Below are 23,168 nucleotides of genomic sequence, written 5' to 3' on the forward strand. Positions count from 1 at the left end.
CACACATTCACACCCACTTAATGTACACTACAGATGGCGGACAACATCCGCAAGATTCTGCCGGGTCTGATCAACACGTACCTGTACCCGGCGCTGACGACGCTCCGGGGACGGCTGACGGAGATCGTGGCATCCATCGACTCGGCGCTGGTGCTGAAGTTCCTCGAGCTGCTGGACTTCCGGCTGCGTCCGCTCACCGGCAAGGACGACCGTCCGCCGCCCGCCGCTGGATTCCTCGCGCTCATGCGTCAGTATTTATTACACTCCGTACGTCCATAGTATACACTCCTGCCAAAACTTGACTTTAGACAGAATAAATGAAAGCTCTTGGATTGTTGAAATGAAATTCATATCGGTTACATAGGACAATATTCTAGCTCACAGTATCACTAGATGAGTTAAAAGTGTTTAATTGTCTGTAGTCTATACCTTTGGACAGTTAGCTTATTTAATATAATATTATCAACTAGATTTTCGATGCTTACTAATACTTCCCGGTTACAGACTAAAATCTAAATTATTAGTGTAGTTTATCTCACATATCTGAGATATTTTTCATGCTTGTGTCTGAAACGCAAACTATGTAGGTACCCCAATGTACGCATTACATGTATTTTTCTTTTGTATGAATTATTTCCCGGACTGTAACTGCCGTAACTTTAACCTAGATTTATTTTTTTGTTTTTTTTTAAGCCCAATGGTTCAAGTTGGTGTATTTATTTATCAAAACTGGGTGTAATTTTGTGTCTCATATAGGGACTCTAACCTCATTAGGAAGACTTATGATGTATCCCTAACACTAAAGTATTTGCCGGTAGCTCGCCTGGCGCCGTGCTGGGTGGTGTGGGCGGTGGTGTGGTCGGTCGGCGCCACCTGCGACCACACCGGCCGCGCCATCTTCTCGGAGTTCATGCGAGAGATCACAGCTGAGAACGGACTCAAGCCGCCCTTCCCCAAGGAGGGGCGCGTCTATGACTACACGTTAGTTTTACCCCACTGATTATATCTCTCTTAAATTTGAAGGACGATTGATATTTGAAGTGATCTCTGCTCATGAAGCGTCGCCGCAACTGTCTGATGCCGGATGGCCGCGGCAGCTTGTTGCGTCAAATGAGATCCTGATGGACCTTGGTTGGTTACTAAAGAAGATTTCTATAAAACACCCAACTTTTGTAAAACAGAAATATATTCTCTATTGGGTGTATATTGTTCTATTACGTGCTTGTACATACGACCGTTAACATTACAAATGCACACCCACTGAATGCACTTACTTGTCTGAATATTAATAATTATCAAGCCCTTCAGTACGCATTGTCCTGGTTCCAGGTTGCATGACGGTGGGTTTACAGACCCCACGGACGACGGCGAGCCCGCCAATCCGTTCTGGTACAACTGGATGGCCAACCTGGAGCCGTATGAAGTAGACCCTGAGTGGCAGTTTGCGGGTTAGTATAATGTACCCTATAATCTATAATTGTCATCCACAACTAGTAGCCCAGGTTTTGGTCTATCTAATATCAATTCACAGATTACAATTGGGCAGTAATACTGGAACTGCAACGATATAAACTGTTCGGCGCCTCTGCTTTAAGATAAAAAACTTTGCACATCGATTTCACATCTAGTTAGTCATGAGTTTTATTTGAAAAGACAAATAAGTAAAAAAATCGATAATAAATAGGTTTTTCAGTAAAATAATTAACGTTTGTACTGTAACGTCACCAGATATCGAAGTGCCGACGCTGGACAATGTTCGTAGCGCGGCGCTGCTCGGGTTCAAGGTGGCGAACTACAACCACGTGGTGTGTGTGGGGCCCACCGGCACCGGCAAGACCGTCACCATCACCTCCAAGCTGTCGCGAGGGTTGCACAAGAAGTTCATCTGCGAGTTCATCGTGTTCTCCGCGAGGACTTCCGCCAATCAGACACAGGTGAGGATCGGAAAAGTACCTTATATCGAATGCTGTACTACTATGTTGATACACTAAGTAATCATAAGCGTAAATTGCTTGAAAACAAAATGATTTCCAATAATATAATCGATACTTTGCGATATTAAGTAATTATCAATATTTTAGCATTATCAGGTGATCCAGAAAAGGCACTAGAGTGAGCACTTAATCTCTGAATTCATTATTATTTTACAAAACAAGTAGTTTTATTCCATTCTTATTCTGCGTTTAGTATCAATGCTAGAAATATTGTATTTCCCATGATATGGACAGAATTGAAATCATAGTTGCCACTGTCACCTCGAATCCAGTACAGTGTGTGGTAAATATGCAAACCAGTTGAAGGCTTACCAAAGAGAACAACTCAGTTTTTTCACTGCACAGGAGGTCTAACACAGTGTGTGTGTGTGTGTGTGTGTGCAGGACGTGATCGACAGTAAGCTGGAGCGGCGCCGGCGCGGCGTGTTCGGTCCGCCGCCCACCAAGCGGCAGGTGTTCTTCATCGACGACCTCAACATGCCCGCGCTCGAGGTGTACGGCGCGCAGCCTCCCATCGAACTGCTGCGCCAGTACATGGACTTCTCCGGTACACATCACCGTCACACGTCTCACTAACAAGAATAACATACTCAACATGCCCGCGCTCGAGGTGTACGGCGCGCAGCCTCCCATCGAACTGCTGCGCCAGTACATGGACTTCTCCGGTACACATCACCGTCACACGTCTCACTAACAAGAATAACATACTCAACATGCCCGCGCTCGAGGTGTACGGCGCGCAGCCTCCCATCGAACTGCTGCGCCAGTACATGGACTTCTCCGGTACACATCACCGTCACACGTCTCACTAACAAGAATAACATACTCAACATGCCCGCGCTCGAGGTGTACGGCGCGCAGCCTCCCATCGAACTGCTGCGCCAGTACATGGACTTCTCCGGTACACATCACCGTCACACGTCTCACTAACAAGAATAACATACTCAACATGCCCGCGCTCGAGGTGTACGGCGCGCAGCCTCCCATCGAACTGCTGCGCCAGTACATGGACTTCTCCGGTACACATCACCGTCACACGTCTCACTAACAAGAATAACATACTCAACATGCCCGCGCTCGAGGTGTACGGCGCGCAGCCTCCCATCGAACTGCTGCGCCAGTACATGGACTTCTCCGGTACACATCACCGTCACACGTCTCACTAACAAGAATAACATACTCAACATGCCCGCGCTCGAGGTGTACGGCGCGCAGCCTCCCATCGAACTGCTGCGCCAGTACATGGACTTCTCCGGTACACATCACCGTCACACGTCTCACTAACAAGAATAACATACTCAACATGCCCGCGCTCGAGGTGTACGGCGCGCAGCCTCCCATCGAACTGCTGCGCCAGTACATGGACTTCTCCGGTACACATCACCGTCACACGTCTCACTAACAAGAATAACATACTCAACATGCCCGCGCTCGAGGTGTACGGCGCGCAGCCTCCCATCGAACTGCTGCGCCAGTACATGGACTTCTCCGGTACACATCACCGTCACACGTCTCACTAACAAGAATAACATACTCAACATGCCCGCGCTCGAGGTGTACGGCGCGCAGCCTCCCATCGAACTGCTGCGCCAGTACATGGACTTCTCCGGTACACATCACCGTCACACGTCTCACTAACAAGAATAACATACTCAACATGCCCGCGCTCGAGGTGTACGGCGCGCAGCCTCCCATCGAACTGCTGCGCCAGTACATGGACTTCTCCGGTACACATCACCGTCACACCGTCTCACTAACAAGAATAACATACTCAACATGCCCGCGCTCGAGGTGTACGGCGCGCAGCCTCCCATCGAACTGCTGCGCCAGTACATGGACTTCTCCGGTACACATCACCGTCACACGTCTCACTAACAAGAATAACATACTCAACATGCCCGCGCTCGAGGTGTACGGCGCGCAGCCTCCCATCGAACTGCTGCGCCAGTACATGGACTTCTCCGGTACACATCACCGTCACACGTCTCACTAACAAGAATAACATACTCAACATGCCCGCGCTCGAGGTGTACGGCGCGCAGCCTCCCATCGAACTGCTGCGCCAGTACATGGACTTCTCCGGTACACATCACCGTCACACGTCTCACTAACAAGAATAACATACTCAACATGCCCGCGCTCGAGGTGTACGGCGCGCAGCCTCCCATCGAACTGCTGCGCCAGTACATGGACTTCTCCGGTACACATCACCGTCACACGTCTTACTAACAAGAATAACATTCTCAACATTTTTACTGTTACAACAAATTACTAAGAAGTAGTACTTAATTAAAAAATACATGCATACATTTTTGTTCGATTTGTTCTTTCCAGGTGATATTTCTAGCTGCTACTGTTTGTTGTTTGCAGGTTGGTACGATCGGCAGAGCATCGGCGACTTCAAGACGCTGGTGGACGTGAGCATCGTGGGCGCGATGGGTCCGCCCGGGGGAGGGCGCAACCCCGTCACCATGAGACTCATGAGGCACTTCCACTACATCTCCTTCACAGAGATGGAGTACGCTAGCAAGGTAACATATTTTTGTTGAAAGTACTGCCTTGGGATGTCCATCACGTGTAGTATTTAGTTTACTGCAACCACTTACTATTGAAGTCCGTAAAATATATAGTTGACAAGGAGCAGGAAAATTTCATTTTTAATAGTAATAAGTGATTCTGTTTCTTTAATAAACACGATGTTAAAACCTCAGGGCTTTCCTGTCTATGTTTAAAAAACGACGGCCTATAAGGTCATTTCATTACACTTTTATTTTGTTGATTTTTAAATAATCGAACATGTCTATTTCATTTGTGATTACAGTACGCGATCTTCAACGTAATCCTGTGTTCGTGGACTCGCAACTTCGAGAAGGTGACCATCCGAGAGCCGCCGTTCCTGAAGGCGTCCATCGAGATCTTCATGGCGCTGGTAGAGGAGCTGCTGCCCACGCCGGCCAAGTCGCACTACACCTTCAATCTGCGGGACCTCAGCAAGGTGTTCCAGGGCATGCTGATGCTGGACCCGCGCTGCGTCAAGGACGAGGATGACGTCATCCGGCTATGGTACCACGAGCACCAGCGCGTCTATCAGGACCGGCTCGTCAATAACGAAGATCGACAGTGGTTTGTCAAGTGAGTGTCGTTATTTTGCTTGTTGTAGGATGTGCAAATAAATTCATGAGAGTTTAACAGTTCACCCATGGCCACGTATAGCTCTAAGGTCACGCAGATGAGACTGACATCTAGGTATATAGGCTTCGGGTAATATCAAATGTGTAATTATTTCTATAAAGGCGTGTTTTATTGTTTGAGCTTCAATCTTTCATAGAGCTCCTACAACGATGGCTGTACTGAATATTACTACTTGTACCGTTACAGTTTGCTGAACAAGAAGATTCGCACGGAGTTTGGCAAGAAGTCGTCGGACGTGATTGGCGGCAGGCTGATGCTGTTCGGAGACTTCATGGATCTCGGCGCCGAGGACAGGAAATATGTCGAGATCGTGGACAGGGCGGAAGTAAGGGGTTAACTTGATAATGGAATCCACCCTAAAACATATGTGTCGACCTTATGTCATTTGATATAGAGCGGAGATTACTATGCAGAGAAAATTAGTTGTATATATTGCAGCCATATAATCCAACTGTGTATTAGGGTTTATAAAGTTCTATTTGGATTTTGCTTTTGCAGGATATTTGGTGTTTTTTTGGTTTCGGTTGAGACGTGTTGTGGTTGCAGCTGCAGGCCATGCTGGAGCACTACCTGGCGGAGTACAACCTGTCGTCGACGGCGCCGCTGGAGCTGGTGCTGTTCCCGGACGCGGCGGCGCACCTCTGCCGCGTGGCGCGCATCGTGCGCCAGCCCATGGCCAACGCGCTGCTGCTCGGCATGGGCGGCTCCGGTACCGACACCGCACTCACTCGCACTCATTTGCACTCATTCACACTCGTTTCGGAAGTCGATAAACAAAACATTATGTTCAATTAGACTTGAGTTTATTTGTACTGCTGTAACCATGCCGGTGATTGCAGGTCGTCAGTCACTGTCGCGGCTAGCCGCGTTCATGGCGGAGCTGACGTGTGTGCAGATCGAGATCACCAAGTCGTACGGACAGGCGGAGTGGCGCGAAGACCTCAAGCAGACCATGCTCAAGGCCGGAGCGGAGAACAGGGGCACCGTGTTCTTGTTCTCCGATGCACAGGTATTACATTAATTCACTATGGGGATCAGGACAGTTATAGCCTTATTGTTCCGTCTTCTAATGGAAAAGTATAATGTAATTAATTATTGTGCTACTACGTGTCATACTACCAGGGATATTAACAAACACCTAGAAGACCCCCATCTCTAAATAAAGATAATTTCATTGGATAAAGGTTGTTTACGGAGGTTATTTAGGTATCATAAAACAAGATGTATTTCTAAAATTGAGAGTTATTCCGAAACTAGATAAAGATGGAGTCGTTCCTGGAGGACCTGAACAACATCCTGAGCTCTGGTGACGTGCCCAACATCTACGAGGCGGAGGACCTGGACCGCGTGTACATGTCGGTGCGACACGCGGTCATGGAAATGAACCTGCCGGCCACCAAGACCAACCTGTTTGCTTGTTACCAGCGTCGCGTCAAGACCAACCTGCATATCGTCATCGTCATGAGCCCCATTGGGGAGGTATTTCAGTATTTTATTGAATTACTAAATGTATGGTGCTAGGCAAATTTCACCCATAATAATATTATACACACAAAAGATATAATGCATTGTCACTTTGGCTGGAAGCGGCGTAGATTTTTACTCCAATCTCAAACTAAATACTAGGAACCATCATTTTTTCTATTTTGCCGCCAATAAAGAATGGTTGAAGAACATTGTACGTGTTGCAAAATTACTGGGCAATATAAAACTTAATATTCTCATGTTACGTTTAGTTCGATTACAATTTATTGCTTAACAAAACAAAGTTAAGTTTGTTGTTGTTACTGTTTTTAGATCATTACAAGATTTTCTATCAGGCAAATGAAATGAAATCTCACTTTTCAATTACATAAATTATATTAAGTAAAAAGGATTTATGTTGCAGATATTCCGCGCCCGGCTGCGCCAGTTCCCGTCCCTCGTGAACTGCTGCACCATCGACTGGTTCAGCGAATGGCCCAAGACGGCGCTCGAGTCTGTCGCCAACTACTTCTTCCACAACATGCCGCATCTCACCACCACCGACGAAGTCTACGAGTCGATGGTGGTATGAACAGTCATACTTGCTATAATTCACATAGTTTAGAATACGGTATAATGACTCTGTCATATCAAATAGAGTATATCGATTTGGATTGATTAATTACTTCTCAGTAGCTCCTTTTTTTCCCTGTACGTTGTGAATATAAAGTGCAGTAGTGTGCATGTGTGCATGTGTGCGTGTGTGTGTGCAGTCGGTGTGCTGCTTCGCGCACCAGAGCGTGGTGGAGGCGAGCGCGCGGTTCCTGGCGCAGCTCAGCCGCCTCAACTACGTCACGCCCATGTCCTACATGGAGATGCTCGCCGCCTACGCAGACATGTTCAAGAAGAAGCAGCGCGACATACAGACGGAGTCCAACGCACTCAAGACCGGACTCGACAAGCTCAACCAGACTGAGGTAGGCTCATACAAATTTTAAAAGAGTCCATGTTAAACAAGGACGGTTCTAATTGCGGGTAAATGATGTTAGAGATGACAAAATGTTAGCAGTCATAAATACTAACAACAAGGACAGTAAAGAAAAAGCGTACGACCAAAAACCATGGCCAACCTTATGTGTGGTTAATAGGTGGAGGTGAAGCAGCTGCAAATCGACCTGGCGGAGCTGAAGCCGATGATGGAGCGAGCCGCCGAGGAGACCAGGAAGGTCATCGAACAGATTGCTATCGACACGGTCAGTATACCTTTACTGCAGCTGAGAAAGAGGAAACGAGCAAGTGGCAATGATAGATTTCACTATTGTTAAAATAATTGTGTTGTTATTTTTTCTGACGTTTTGCAGGCGATAGCGGAGGAAGCTCGTATAAAAGTGGAGAAGGAGCAAGCGGTGGCTGAGAAAATGGCCACAGAGACCACTGCCATGGCGGAGGACGCGCAGAGGGATTTAGGTAGTTTTACTGCGGTACAAACTATTAGTAGAATTTTCAGGAATGTTTAAATGTTTTTTTACGGTTCTGGTCCACTTATTTCGAAATTTATTTAAGCTTTACTCCTCGTACAATCAGCCACAAAACTGGCTTGATCTCCCTCCGTTTATGTCGGATTGCTGTCTCACCGAGCTGAAGCTGCGAGTGAAGGAATAGAGAGCACATCTGTGCATTGCGAACATACTTGTGCACTATCTCCTGTTATGTGTGGCTGCCTCCTGTTTAGATTAGCAGTCGTGGCCGAAATTCATCTATGAGGGATTCAATGACACTTTTTTTTCAGTAGGTACTTAATATTTTAACCGCCACTTAAAAGGTAAGAGAGCTGGGTGAGGTAGTGCGGTGTGTGTGTGTGCGCAGACGAGGCGCTGCCGGCGCTGCGCGCGGCGGAGCAGGCGCTGCAGGAGCTCAACCGGAACGACATCGTCGAGGTCAAGGCGATGAAGAAGCCGCCCGGCGGCGTCGTGCTCGTCATCGAGTCGCTCTGCGTCGTCTTCGACATCAAACCTATCAAGGTACGCGCACAACCGGCTCCACCTCTTATGCACACCATGACTCACACAGTAATACTCCTAGAGTATACTCTTGGATTTCAATTTAGAGTGGATAGCAAGCAGATGAAAGCTCAAAAATCTTCGAAACATTTTTGCAGCATGGGCTTAAATTAAACGAGTGATCGTCACTGCAATCCACCATGCTCCCTTCTCCGTAATGACATACGTCATTGCTTATACATACATTCAGATAATCTTCTAACGATTCCATCCACACTCGTTGTGCGCAGGAACCGGGCGCGTCGTTCGGTGAGAAGGTGTTGAACTACTGGAAGCCGGGCTCACAGATGCTCGCCGACCCCACCGCCTTCCTCGACTCGCTCATGAAATACGACAAAGAGTCCATCACCGAGGACATGATCAAAAAACTCAAGAAGTTTGTGCAGAACCCCGATTACGAGCCCACCAAGATTGCTAAGGTAAGATTAGTTGTAAGAAATGATTCAACAAAACCTAAGTTCAAAACACCAGTGAAAAAATTGCCGGGAGAACAAAATTCGCAATTTCGTTTACTTGAACGACATACATATTTCAGTTATTGAAGTTTAAAAACGAAACTGCTAAACCGATTTTAAAAATATTTCTAGTAGATCAATCTGGAAGCATATTCTTAGAAACAAAAATATATTTTTCCGAATCGGTTCATAAATGATGAGTTCTGTGGTAACAAACAAAAAATAAAAAGAACATCGAACTGATAACCTCTTTTTTTAATCGGTTAAAATGGAACACCGTGTCATTGTTAATAAAACAGCTATTGTTGAAATATCTAAAGCAAATACGGGGCTATTTTTTCCATTGCCATTTGGAACGAGCAGTAGCACCGATCCATATTTGCCCTATGGTATTTGTGGGGAATCTACAATGAAACACATTGTATGACAACTACTATCAAAATCAGATAGCATCCTCGACCCCGGCGCTCGCGCACGGTGACCGAGTGCCTTTAACCACTACACCACTGTTCAGACAATCACTTGCCGCAGGTTATTGTATACTATTTTAATTATAGTTTTAGTAACACGCCAATAGATGTCGCTAGGAAAAAATTGTATCGCGATATGGTTTACGCTACGAGGAACCTATAAGACCTTTTCGAATTATTATACGATATATACCTCGCCTACGTACTGAGTAAATTAATAAAAATTCTAAGTTCGTGAAAGCGTGTTGTTCTCATTGCGGATCCAGACCTGTTCAACCACCGTTTATTGAAAGTAAAAGCCAATTTACGCAAAATAGTAAACTAAAATATACTAACATTTATACTATCGATAAAATATATAGTACAACACTATTGAACATGACTACGCAAATTGGTAAAAATGAAAAATATATATTTAGCGTTTTTAACATTTATTTGTTTGACAATTAACTCAAAACAAAAATAGTATTTAGTAAGTACTTCTAACAAAGACAACAATTTTAATCAAATTACTTAACAAAATAAGCAAAAGAGCAAGAACATAAAAATATAGCTAGCGAATTGCAACGATTGTGAACGTCCGTCCGATCCAAAGAGAATATAATCACTACGTTTTAAGAGACAGGACTTTAATACAAAGTAATAAAATCGAATTTACATGGCGTATCAATACCAATATCACGGAAGAATACGTCAGGAACGTCAAATAACAAAACTACCAACTGAACAAAATACATAGTAGTGAGCACTTTTTATCGATATCGATAAATTCTACTGGGTGGGAATCGACGCTAATGCTACTTTGATAAAATTCATATAATGTATTTTCGAGTCCACATTATCAATCATAGTCACAATATACAGTGAACATTTTAGCACTATAATTACAAGGCTGGACTAAAATGAGGACTCGAAATAAAATGAAAAGCTTTCACATGTTGAATAATAATTGTATTTTAAAATAAAATCCTTCATTCACCATGTAGGCGAATATAGTTGCACTTATGATAGGTCAAGGTACAATGAGAATATTTAATTATAAAGTCAAAGGATGGTGACACTTCTTTGTCGCACTTCTCTTGAAAGATATTATCATTTGTGCAATAATTGTTTATAAAAACATGGCACGGAAATTCAAACATTTCATCAGGAAGTGGATCAGCTTTCAAATTTTTCTATGGTATGGCTGAATTTCTAAGGCGATTGTTCTTTGTATTAAAATCTTTGTTATTAAAGTGAGAACCACACACATATTTCAAAGTATGCAGCTTTTCTATGGGAACATATATCAAATCTTCTTTTCCCACAACCTAAACTCACTTTCGGCATCTGGAAATATTTTTTAATTGTAAATAAATTGCTTATTAAATTATATTTAAGCATAAAATCATAAACAGTGCCCAGGCACATTGATTGCTCAACGCATTTTTAAGTACACACACACACACACACACACACATACACGACTTTAGTATTTTTTGTCCTGATGATCAGTCATCATCTTACTAATATTATGAAGCGTGTGCATGCAATTGTATGTTTATTATTCGTACCCGCAAAAAATCTAAAATGATTGCGATTAAACTTGGTATGTAGATAGTTAGAATTACTACTTTTTATCACTATATTCCCACAGAATCTGGACCTAAATGGGTGAAACCACGGAGGGCAAATTGATTAATAAATTTAAACAGGTATCGATATCGATAATAATAACAACATCACTAGTAACATAATGGTAATTAGAAAATGAGAATTTTTATTATTTCTAAGCTACTTTATTTGCGCGATGACTAAAAACATCTAATTAATGCTTACCTGACCTCATCCAATGGAAATTTCGCCATAAACATTCTGCTTTTGTGATTTATTCAACTGGCTTGATCTCTACAAATTTCACACGTAATGAAACGTTTTTTTGGTGGCATGTCTTTAAAACGTATTCACTTACACCAACAAAAACACTTTTTGGTATATTTTTACTTGTTTGAATAACAAATAATACAAAAATAAATCAATAAAACACAAATGTATTCCAAAACGTCAGGAAGTAAACAAACAATAATAATGGCGGTGAGGAATAGAAAGAGAAACTGTACTGAGAGAGAGATAGTAGTATCCGCCATTAAATGCCATGTCAATTCCATACAAAAGATTTTTTGTTCCTTGTTGCGCTAGGCTGGTCCGATCCTAAGCAAAATGCAAGCAAAAGTGTATCGCCAACGTAATGGTCCGCTGGCCAGCAGGTTCAGTTTCGCGCACTTTTTCCTCTTTTTTTTTGCACCTTGTTCATAATATTTTATTAATAATAACTGAATCGAATGGCCTACAGCTGATTATAATATGACTACAGCATAATAAAGTATAATTACTTACACATTTTGCACTTAAGTACAGGTTTTTAGCAAATATAATAAGTTTGTTGTTTACTCACCGATGGAAGCTGATGGTTTCAGTTAGATTTTTAGGGTAAGAATGAGATTTAAATTCTACAATAACCCAGGACATTGTTTGACCGCTGGAGTTTAATTAATTCACAGCAGCACTGCGTAATTATTAAATTAACAACAATTAAAATTACAAAAAAGACAGATAATTTTGACAAGCACGAACTGAAGTATAACGTAATTAAATTGTGTGGGCGCGTTAGCAAGTTGTCATATTTGACATAAATTTGCTTTTTAATTCGGCATTGTAAAGGAAACCAAGGTGGCCGATTTTATGTTTGTAAAGTTTACATAAGCCGATCTTAGCATCATAATACTTGTACTTTTCTTTTTAACGTTTTTGGCCTATTTGAAAAAAATAGGATAAGTATATTAGGATGGTTTAGACTCCTTCTGTGCTTGTTATTGTTTTGAGATTCAGTCAAACTAAGTTAAGGATTTGTAATTACACAGCAATTGTTTTATTTTAGTGTTACAAAAACATGATAGATAAAAAATCTGTTTCTGGAAGCTTTCCGCATGAATACCCTCGCAATGCGTAGGCATAGGATAAAACAAGGTGTTGTGATTGATTAATATTGAGAAACGACTTTACTTTAGTATGCTGTCAGACAAACAAAAGCTGAACAAACACAAAAAAAAACGATGACATTGCTAACACTATGCGTATGGGCCCACTGTGTTGTTTGTGGATACGAGTGTGTGTCGCAGGTGTCGAAGGCGTGCATGTCGCTGTGCATGTGGGTGCACGCGATGTATAAGTTCTACCACGTGAACAAGGCGGTGGCGCCGAAGAAGGCGGCGCTGGAGCAGGCCACGCGCGACCTGCGCGCCGTGCAGGCCGTGCTCGCCGCCGCGCAGGACAAGATGCAGGCGCTGCTCGAGGGCATCGCCAAGCTCAACGCCTACCTGCAGGAGAAGGAGGACGAGAAGCGCAAGATGGAGGACGACATCAACCTGTGCCTCGCGCGGATGGACCGCGCCAACAGGTCACGCATTTCAAACATTTACACTTTCATAAACCGTGTAGGTACTCAATATTGCATAAGCTGTTTGTACAGTATATGAAAAAAGGTTTTAATTTTTTTTTGTAGTCGTCTTTATAAAATTAATTTCAGTAGCATAAATAAAGATAATTATAGATTACATCGTCTATGCCCTATGATCCATTTAATGTATTCAAAAAACAAAAAGTACATTTTAGCAGAGCGTGGTTTCGATCCACGGACCTCTGGGTTATGGGCCCAGCACGCTTCCACTGCGCCACTCTGCTACGGCATACTTTTACAAATGTATTGGGTGGAATCTCAGAAGTTATTATTAGAACTTAAAACATAGTAGATGTAAAACATCAATAAGAGTTTTAGTATTTTTTTTCTAATTGACAATAACACGGAGAAGGTAATCGATTCGAATATATTTCTACTCATTGTCTCCGTCGATGACAGACTGATAGTAAAACATTTTGTTTGCGTGCAGGTTGTTGAACGGCCTGTCGAGTGAGCGCGTGCGCTGGATCAAGACCATCAAGGAACTGGACGTGGCCAGCGTCAACCTCATCGGCGACATCCTGCTCAGCGCCTGTCAGTACACACCACACACACTACGACTGCTCGTTTGTTGTCCACTAGGGACGCAGCTACCGCTGTAGTAACCCCGATGTATGTAAGGTCAAACTACCGGGAGATCGGCTTGTAAAGACGCTGTGCTTCTGGAGGGCCCAATGAAAATATTATACTGTGTCCGTCCATTGCGATCTACTCTACTGCTGCCCAGTTTCGTTGTTGCGTAATTTTATATATACTGTTGCTTCTCTGTGGCTTGGTAGTATCTCACTTGGGGTGTGAAGCTATGGGTTTGAATTCCAAATTTCAATACTGCTATATTTCGATACGAAAATGCACAGTTAATATCTATCTTACAATTTGCGCCTATATATTTCCGTAAACATTTGAGTACTGTAAGAACTGACCGCTGACGGTGGCACCACTCGGTTGTCAGGCGCGGTGGGGTACATCACGCCCTTCACCGACGAGTACCGACGCGAGCTCCTCGCCGAGTGGATCCAACACATGCAGGTCCGACACTATTTTCATTATAGTATTTCTAACATATATCATATAACAGTAAAAAGTAAATATCTGTCATTATCAATTAATAGTCTAATATTGTATCAATCGTTATTATTAAGTTTACGTCACTTACGCGATATCAAATTAATATGATTGCTTATCAAGAAGTACTGTCATCCATGTGATAGATGAAAAGAAATGTTAATCTTCATAGTACTGCAATATCAAATATTAAATATTATAACCGCGTGTTACATACATACGCTAAGAATGTTGCACGTCCACGCCGTGGAGACTAACCATCTCAGCATAAAGCATGTTGTGACTCGTGATGTAAGTAGTTGGCGCGTCATGTGCGGACACTAAGACGTACTATACATTTTTTTATTAAAATTGAATGACGAGACGAGCCACTCGCCTGATGGTAAGCGATCCGACCGTGAACAGTACCAACTCCATCATAATTTGGAGTCATAAAGCATTGCGTGACACTCCACTACACTGTTAAGTGGTATAATGAACAATAATTACGCTGATTTTAATATGCTAGTCATTGTGTTCAGATTTCTGGTCGGTATTGTAATGGCCTCGCGTGTGGATAAGGCTTCCTCCGATAGAGCTGTAATGTGTATTGTGTGTGGGCAGGAGGTGGCGGTGCCGCACACGCCGGGCGCCACGCCGCTCTCCATCCTCGGCGACGCTGTACAGATCAGGTCAGTTACTAACATCAGCACTACTGGACTGGTTTACATTTTGATTATTAAAACAAAAACATCACGCCTTTATTTCTGTAGTAGTAGGCAGACATGACAGACATGTGCGTTAAATCCCCTAATGTAATGGCCGACCCTATATCGGTCACAAATTACAAACTATGGATACTGAGCAGCAAGACATAATATTACTTTATTCGGGATTTGAACCCGGGATCACAGAGCGCTGTCGCATCGCGCACGCAATACAACTAATCCGCGAAGGCAGTCAAAGAATCTTTATTTTGGTAATTTTAAAAGTGCATTACTTTAAGTTTTAGAAAAGCGGCGATAGCCTAGTTGGGTGTGGAACAGACTGCCAAGACGAATGTTCGCAGGTTCAAATCCCAAGGGCACACACCTCTGACTTTCTAAAATCATGTGTGTATTCTTTGTGAATTTATCGTTCGCTTTTACGGTGAAGGAAAACATCGTGAGGAAACCTGCACATCTGAGAAGTTCTCTATAGGAATTTCGAAGGTGTGTGAAGTCTACCAATCCGCACTAGGCCAGCGTGGTGGACTAAGGCCTAATCCCTCTCAGTAGTAGAGGAGGCCCGTGCTCAGCAGTGGGCAAGTATATAATACAGGGCTGATATTATTATTATTAGTTTAAATTGCACCGGTATCTATATATCCATGTATTGTACGGCTGTCTAAAATTGATTCACAAAACTGTACCTTATTACATGCCCAATAAAATAGCCCTCGAAGGGTTGCCTGCAACCACTTGATAGAGTTAAGTGATATAATATATATTATTACCAGGGATATTTCAATGTTCTTAGAAATAATTAATTCTTTTCAAAATGTATGTTTCTCTGTAGTGTTCAGTCGGTTACCTCACAAATGTAATCTAACGCATTGGCGCGGTGTTATCGCTCAATTGTTACAAGATTTATGATTCCCTTGATAAATATGTAGATATTATTACTGTATTTATTGCAATGGTAGCTATAAATAACATCTTTATGACACACTCGACACGATCGATAACTTTATATTAAACTTGTAATAATTTATTATTATATAACTTATGTCCATTTTTTCTACCCGCCCTTATTTTACGCAGTACAATGTGACTTAGGTGATGTCGCAAAGTACAAAACCGAAACAATTTTAGTGTTATTTTGTCAGGTTGCTATGCATACTATTAATATGTGATACAGGTGGACGCGGTATGACCTATATCAGGTATTAAAATCTATACATATTATTAAACGAAGTGCCTTTTGCTGTCTCTCTGTATCACTTTTCTCGAGATCTTATGAACAGATTTTATTGAAATTTGGTATGAAGTTAGTTAAAGATCCTGGGAAGGTTATAAGGTACTATCCCGAGAAAATATATAGCGGGACTTTTATTCAGAAAAACTCGTTCACGCGGGCGAAGCCGCGAAAAAAGCTAGTGTTGTAAATATTTACAGAACGACTAAGTACCTTTTCAAAACTCCAGTAAAAAAAAAATACTTGTACAGACAAGTTATTGTTTAGGTGTACATCTCTAATCACATCATTTATGATCGAAATAGCATCATTGTATTTTAGTTACCATCTTATGATCCCTATTCAAAATATATGTATTTATGAATATTGTACAAAATGTATCAAAATATATTCATGAATTAGGTTATTTGTGACTCTGTATCAACAAAGTGCCAGCTGAGAAGCGGTTGCTAGTTGTTAGTTGTTATTTGGTAGTATACTGTTGCGCGCAGGACGTGGCAGATGTACGGGCTGCCGCGCGACCCGCTGTCGGTGGAGTCTGCCGTGCTGATGATCAACTCGCGCCGCTGGCCGCTCATCATCGACCCTCAGACGCAGGCCAACAAGTGGATACGAGCTATGGTACGCACGTTAGACTCAGCACATGAGACTCACCTCAAAAAGTTGATAAATCGTGGAATTCGGTACCAAATTTTTGGATACCTTTGACTTTTCGCGCACGTAATAATCTGATAAAATCGCTATTGCATCAAATTTCATGTCATTTCTTTAATCGACGCAAGATAATGCACTTACTCGATGGTTATTACGGTACAGTTGGACTCGAAATTAGAGACCAAGCAGAGAGTATGTTTTGTGACGCACAGCAGATTGATACCGGACTGTATTAGGTATACTGTTTGTGCGATGGTCGACCGCGGTATACGGGATGGACAGCGTTCTTTACTGAGCAGATTATAAATTATTCTGTAGGGCAAGATTGAGGGTTTGGTGGTGTGCAAGCCGAACGACCGCGACCTACTGCGCAACTTCGAGTCTGCGTTGCGATTCGGCAAACCCATCTTGCTCGAGAACGTGGGCCAGGAGTTGGACCCCGCGCTAGATCCCGTGCTCAAGGTCAGCTAGCTGTCCGCATTGGTTCATTAAAGTTTTCAACAGTCGATGTTTGTCATATTCCTACTGTTACAACTACTTTTAAGATCAACATATTATTATATCAAGGTTTTGTTGTACTTTAATTACTTGGAGTGTATGCAGCGTCAATACTTTCGCCAAGCTGGGCAGCTCGTTCTGAAGCTGGGCGATTCTTTGATTCCGTACATGCCGGGCTTCCGACTCTACATGACCACCAAGCTGCCCAACCCCAAGTACACGCCAGAGACCTCCGTCAAGGTGCAGATCGTCAATTTCGCCCTGGTACCCAGGTATACTTTATAACTGTCTATTTTGTATCCTATGCAAATTATAATAGTTCACTTAAGGGTAACTGACATTGTTTGCTAACAGAACCTTGGTTACCTTTGTGATATATTTTAGCTTATGAGTACCCGCAGGTCACGTGTAGTTTGAGAGTAGATGTGAGTAATGTGAGTGTGTAACGTGGTGCAGTGGCCTGGCGGAGCAGCTGCTGTCGATCGTGGTGGCGCAGGAGCGGCCCGACCTGGAGGAGCTGCGCGGCGCGCTCATCGTGTCGCGCGCGCAGATGGCGGCGCAGCTCGCCGACATGCAGGCCGCCATCCTGCACGGCCTCTCGCACTCCGAGGGCTCGCCCGTCGACGACCTGCCGCTCATACTCACGCTGGAGGCCATCAAGATCAAGAGTGCTGAGATACTTGTATGCAATAATTGCATTACAACACTTTTTATTGTCGTTGCTTCTTATTACTGCTTATCCACTAGTAATATGTTACGCTTTATTCTACGAATTATATAGTTTTTACCTAACGGGAACATGACATAGACTTACGAATCATTGTATAATCGCCAACAATATTGACCATTATGGGTTGTACTTTATATTTTGGAACCTGTAGTGCAATTGTTTAAATATTAATAAGGTCGTGGTAGCAATGTGTTTGATGATTGTCAGATAAAAGTGGAGGATATGGAGCGCACGACGCTGGAGATCGAGGAGGCGCGCAGCGGGTACGTGCCGGTCGCCAACCGCGGACAGATCCTGTTCTTCTGCTTGTCGGGCATGGCTGGGGTTGACCCCATGTACCAGTACTCGCTCGAGTGGTTTGTCAAGCTGTTTATCAGGAGCATGGCGGAGACTGAACCCAACGGTGAGCATCACTTCAAATTGTTTATAATAAAAAATGTCGAATTAGTAAATCAATTGAAAATATTAAATTATCAACATGATCCAACCCCAGACTTGTGAATATGATGCTGATTTTTGCGAGCACTTTTTAAGTGAAGTTTGATTGTCTCTACAGCATGCGTTAGGCAATAAGTTACAGGTTTTTATTGATTTCGTATGAAAATATTGTCGTACTGTAAGTGTATGTGTCGCGTGCAGAGGACATACTGGAGCGCGTGGAGACGATAATCGCGCACGTGACGTTCCTGGTGTACGTGAACGTGTGCCGGAGCCTGTTCGAGCGCCACAAGCTGCTGTTCGCGTTCCTCGTGTGCGCGCGTGCTGCTCGACCGCGGCGCCATCCGCGCGCACGAGTTCAACTTCCTGCTCAACGGCGCCAAGATCGAGGAGGTCATACTCTGTCAACCTTATGCTAGTTAGTTTAGGACCTGTGCCCATGAAGGTATCAGTGCGTTCTAAGGTAGCAGGGCGATAGGATATCATCGCACTAGTAGCACTCGGGTGATCATCGTTTGAAACTAGATCTACGAGGTCATGAAACTCGGCATTATCACGAGGTTGTAGATGGACTACATCTTTGCTCTTATAAAATAAGTTGATCAAAATGTTTATTTGTCTTTCCTACTTGTTTGTGTTATGTCAATAGGAGCTAGAGAACCCGGACCCGAAGTGGGTATCGGAGCGCATGTGGCTGGACATGCAGCAGCTCGCCACGCTGCCCACCATGAAACAATTTGTTACCGTCGACTTCTTGCAGCAGATCAAGTTCTTCAAGACATTCTATGAGGCGTGGAACCCGCACAAGTACTACTAGCACTACATAGTAGTAATACAGCAGTAGTACAAGTAATAGAAACAACTAAAACCTGAAGATGATAAGTACATACGTACGGCATACATTCTGAAGTAAACGTCGCCTTTGATCGGGTATCATCTTGATAGTTTATTGCCACTCATTGTGGCTGATGCCTGTTGTATACAGATACATTATGTTTCATCGTAAACATTTAAGCAGCATTTGTTTGTCTATCGTCTTTACCACTAATGGGATAATTTGCTTAATATCTTTCATGTTTTCATATGTCTGTGTGTAATACTGCAGCGAGTAAGTGGTTGCAGGATGCCGTACCCGAAGCCTCTGGACACCCAGCTGGACGTGTTCCAGAAGCTGTTGGTGTTGAAGTGTATGCGCCCTGATAAACTGGTGCCGGGACTGCAAGTGAGTTTATTTTCAATTGCCATTTTATTTATGTATGCCTCGGCGTGATGGGAGGTATTACTGTGCCTTCATCTAGTGTCTGTTATGTAAAAGCGTTATAATAGAATTGAACACCTAGTTATGAGTACGAATTATAAATTATTTTGAAGTAAAGTTTGTCAATTACGTAGTGTTACCGACGAACTTTGCTTCAAAATTTAATTTATTTACGGCTTCGCATGGCCATTAGTGTAGTTTTTTTATTATAATATTGTGCTCTGCTGTTTAATGTATCTTCCAATTATAAATAACCGTAGTTATATAAGTAATTGTTAATAGTAATAAGTAATTGTTCGTACTACTAGGTTACTTTATGAGTGTTGTTGTGCAGGACTACGTGGTGTGGGGTCTGGGCGGGCGGTTCGTGGAGCCGCAGCCGGCGGACCTGGCGGCGCTGTACGCGGAGTCGGACCCTCTCGCGCCGATCATCTTCGTGCTCTCCGCCGGCACCGACCCCGCCGCAGGTAACACTCGCTGCCCTGCGACCTACTAGACTTGGGGATTGTTTCCTCTCGATTACTTCCGTGTCTATGCTCAAGGATGTGCAACGCATCCTCCAATCAACTACTCCAATGTTCTTTCTATGGGTTTGAAAGTCATATCTGTCACGATATATCATTATTGGTATTTTTAGTCTTGTATAATAAATTGGGGCTTACTAATAATCTATCTAGATGGTTTTCTTTGACTTTTCCATTTGTGTAACTGACATTTTATAAAATGAGTAAATTTATTTCAATCATGCGTATAGACCTGATGAAATTCGCGGAGAAGATGAAGATGAACAAGCGTTTTGAGAGCATATCGTTGGGGCAGGGACAGGGGCCGCTCGCCGAGGCCATGATGAAGGTCGGCTGCGACTTCGGCAACTGGGTCTTCTTCCAGGTACTAACGTTTTGTTGGTGTTTTGTACATTTATAAACTTCGATTATCCTATTTTGATGTGTGCCTGTGTGCTCTATGTAAAACACTTTTCCAAGCATATTTGAGAAAGGAGTTGAATTAAGTTTTCTTTATTAATCAGGCCATCATTAAACAAAATCTAACCCAACTTCTGATTTTAACTTGTTTCTTTCTAGTTCTGGGAAAATCGTTTTAAAGAAACCAGGAATGTTTAGTCAGATATAATCCATCTCTTACGTGTTATAAGATTCGTGTTTGCGTCAGAACTGCCACCTGTCTCCGTCGTGGATGCCGGTGCTGGAGCTGAACGTGGAGCACATCTCGCCGGAGCACGTGCACAAGGACTTCCGTCTATGGCTCACCTCCATACCCTCGCCACACTTCCCCGTCGCGCTGCTGCAGAACGGTACCTTTATCCCGCACCGGTAGCTTAGAACAATGAACAAACAAATCTACCATTAAGAAATAACAGGGCAAGTGGTACTTTTTAGATTGTTGTCGAAGTTCATAAAAGACTGCTTCCTGTTTTGTTACTCAGTTGATTATCCCATAATCAAAGTAATCATAGATGAAGAAGAATTTTAATATCAAGGGTTACTTGATTCGCAACTCGTATGGTGCAGGATATAAGATGACGGTGGAGCCGCCGCGTGGCATCAAAGCCAACTTGCTGAAGGCGTACATGAACCAAGTGCCGGACTTCGTCGATTACTTCAACTCCACTGACGCGAAGGTGCCCAATTTCAAGGTAAAAACTCATTTTTAATGTTTGGCTTTTATGGCAGTAATCGATATAATTTGTTTGTCGAAATAGATTATATCGATACTGATTGGTATGAATTTCATCGACAAGTTTATATATGTTAAATATTACTCTAGGTTCCTCTATCCATTACTTGTTGTACACCGAGCTACACTACAATATTATCACGATGGTCCTTTGGTCCTATTGATGATGTTTCGTGATGCAGTGGTTGTTGTTCTCGCTGTGCCTGTTCCACGGCGTGGTGCTGGAGCGCCGAAAGTTTGGACCGCTGGGGTTCAACATCCCTTACGAGTTCACCGACGGCGATCTGCGCATCTGCATCTCGCAGCTCCACATGTTTCTCAATGAGTACACCGAGGTGCCGCTCAGGGTGAGGCATCAACAGTACGACAGAAACCCTACATCGCGCGGTTTTTAACTTCTTTAGTTTTTGCAGTATTCCCGCTACGTTAAATTGCAAACAATTAATATACATCTTGAACCAGAATCTTGAACAAAATAGTGAAAACTAATAAACCAGATTCAGTCGGTAGTTACACTGGAAAGTAAACGAGGGGGGTAGGTTCAAGTGAGAAAGAAGGTGGGATAGGGAATGTGAGCGAGGAGTATCGGGTGCAGATGCTGACGTACACGGCGGGGCACATCAACTACGGCGGGCGCGTGACGGACGACTGGGACCGGCGCTGCCTGCTGTGCCTGCTCGGCGACTACTACGCGCCCGCCGTGCTCAGCGAGCGCGCAGTCTTCGACGAGTCCGGCGCCTACAAGCAGGTACACACGACTTATTACTACACATTGCGCATACTGGCGTGACTCAGAGATCAATGTTACATCATTATCACTTTGGAATCAGTTAGGCGTTTGTAAATGTTTTTTGTAAACCAACAGATTCCATCCAATTACTTGTTTTAAGATTTTTGTATTAGGTAAGTACTCAAGTTGTGCTGATCAAGCATGCTTGCCTTGTTCTATTGATACATCACTCTTACTCTTATCGCGGGACAATGGCCGAATAAAGCTTTTCCTGCACCTGATTCATCATCTCAGCCACAGGAAGTCCACTGCTGAACATAGGCCTCCCCCAAGGATCTCTACGTCGACCTGTTGGAAGCGGCCTGCATCCAGCGACTTCCTGCGACCTTAGCCAGGTCGTCCGTCCACCTTGTAGGCGGGCGTCCGACATTTCACTTGCCTCCACTCTAGAACCTTTCGACCCCAACGGCGATCGGTTCTTCGAGTTATATGCCCGGCCCACTGCCACTTCAACTTGCTAATCCTATGGGCTATGTCGGTAACCTTTGTTCTCCTACGGATCTCCTCATTTCTGATTCGATCTCGTAGGGAAATACCGAGCATAGCCCTCTCCATAGCTCGTTGAGTGACCTTGAGCCTCCTAATGAAGCCCACAGTGAGAGGCCACGTCTCGGTGCCGTATGTTATCACTGGTAACACACAACTATCGAAGAATTTTGATTTAAGGCACTGAGGTATTTTGGACGAGAAGACGTTGCGAAGTTTCCCGAACGCTGCCCAACTTGGATTCGACGATTGACCTCTCTCTCGAAGTCGGACCTGCCTAGCCGGACCACTTGTCCTAAATAGACATATTCGTCTACAACTTCGAGAGTCGAGCCCCCAACTCCGATGGGGGTGGGCACAACATGGACATTCGACATGATCTTCGTTTTTTCCATGTTCATTTTAAGACCCACCTGTTGGGAGACTCGATTAAGGTCTTCGAGCTAGTGTGCTAAGGTTTTCCAGCGATTCTGCCAAGACTACAATAT

The 23,168-nt window shown here is 43.6% G+C and overlaps 1 protein-coding gene and 1 non-coding gene across 2 annotated transcripts in view; one reads left to right on the plus strand and one right to left on the minus strand.

The window, feature by feature from the left end:
• Positions 1–22,445, plus strand: part of LOC119188602 (dynein heavy chain 1, axonemal-like) — a 27,491-nt gene extending 5,046 nt beyond the window's left edge. Inside the window, 36 exon segments of the mRNA XM_037436326.1 lie at positions 34–247; positions 819–981; positions 1,330–1,448; positions 1,729–1,934; positions 2,379–2,541; positions 4,365–4,525; positions 4,816–5,126; positions 5,373–5,511; positions 5,733–5,895; positions 6,026–6,195; positions 6,444–6,665; positions 7,075–7,236; positions 7,424–7,627; positions 7,799–7,903; positions 8,012–8,117; positions 8,517–8,671; positions 8,941–9,129; positions 12,794–13,071; positions 13,562–13,665; positions 14,084–14,160; positions 14,800–14,867; positions 16,623–16,752; positions 17,104–17,247; positions 17,389–17,555; positions 17,740–17,965; positions 18,221–18,416; positions 18,653–18,765; positions 18,767–18,844; positions 19,101–19,258; positions 19,574–19,673; positions 20,044–20,176; positions 20,464–20,597; positions 20,880–21,021; positions 21,239–21,363; positions 21,587–21,751; positions 22,000–22,445. Coding sequence (XP_037292223.1) covers positions 34–247; positions 819–981; positions 1,330–1,448; positions 1,729–1,934; positions 2,379–2,541; positions 4,365–4,525; positions 4,816–5,126; positions 5,373–5,511; positions 5,733–5,895; positions 6,026–6,195; positions 6,444–6,665; positions 7,075–7,236; positions 7,424–7,627; positions 7,799–7,903; positions 8,012–8,117; positions 8,517–8,671; positions 8,941–9,129; positions 12,794–13,071; positions 13,562–13,665; positions 14,084–14,160; positions 14,800–14,867; positions 16,623–16,752; positions 17,104–17,247; positions 17,389–17,555; positions 17,740–17,965; positions 18,221–18,416; positions 18,653–18,765; positions 18,767–18,844; positions 19,101–19,258; positions 19,574–19,673; positions 20,044–20,176; positions 20,464–20,597; positions 20,880–21,021; positions 21,239–21,363; positions 21,587–21,751; positions 22,000–22,194 — 5,685 coding nt within the window. The 3' untranslated portion in view covers positions 22,195–22,445.
• On the minus strand, positions 13,284–13,355 carry Trnam-cau. The gene has a single exon. It is a non-coding gene; the product is annotated as a tRNA-Met (tRNA).
• Positions 22,446–23,168: the final 723 nt, after the last annotated feature.

The sequence above is a fragment of the Manduca sexta genome, chromosome 7, assembly GCF_014839805.1.
Source record: "Manduca sexta isolate Smith_Timp_Sample1 chromosome 7, JHU_Msex_v1.0, whole genome shotgun sequence".
Classification (NCBI taxonomy): Eukaryota; Metazoa; Arthropoda; class Insecta; order Lepidoptera; family Sphingidae; genus Manduca; species Manduca sexta.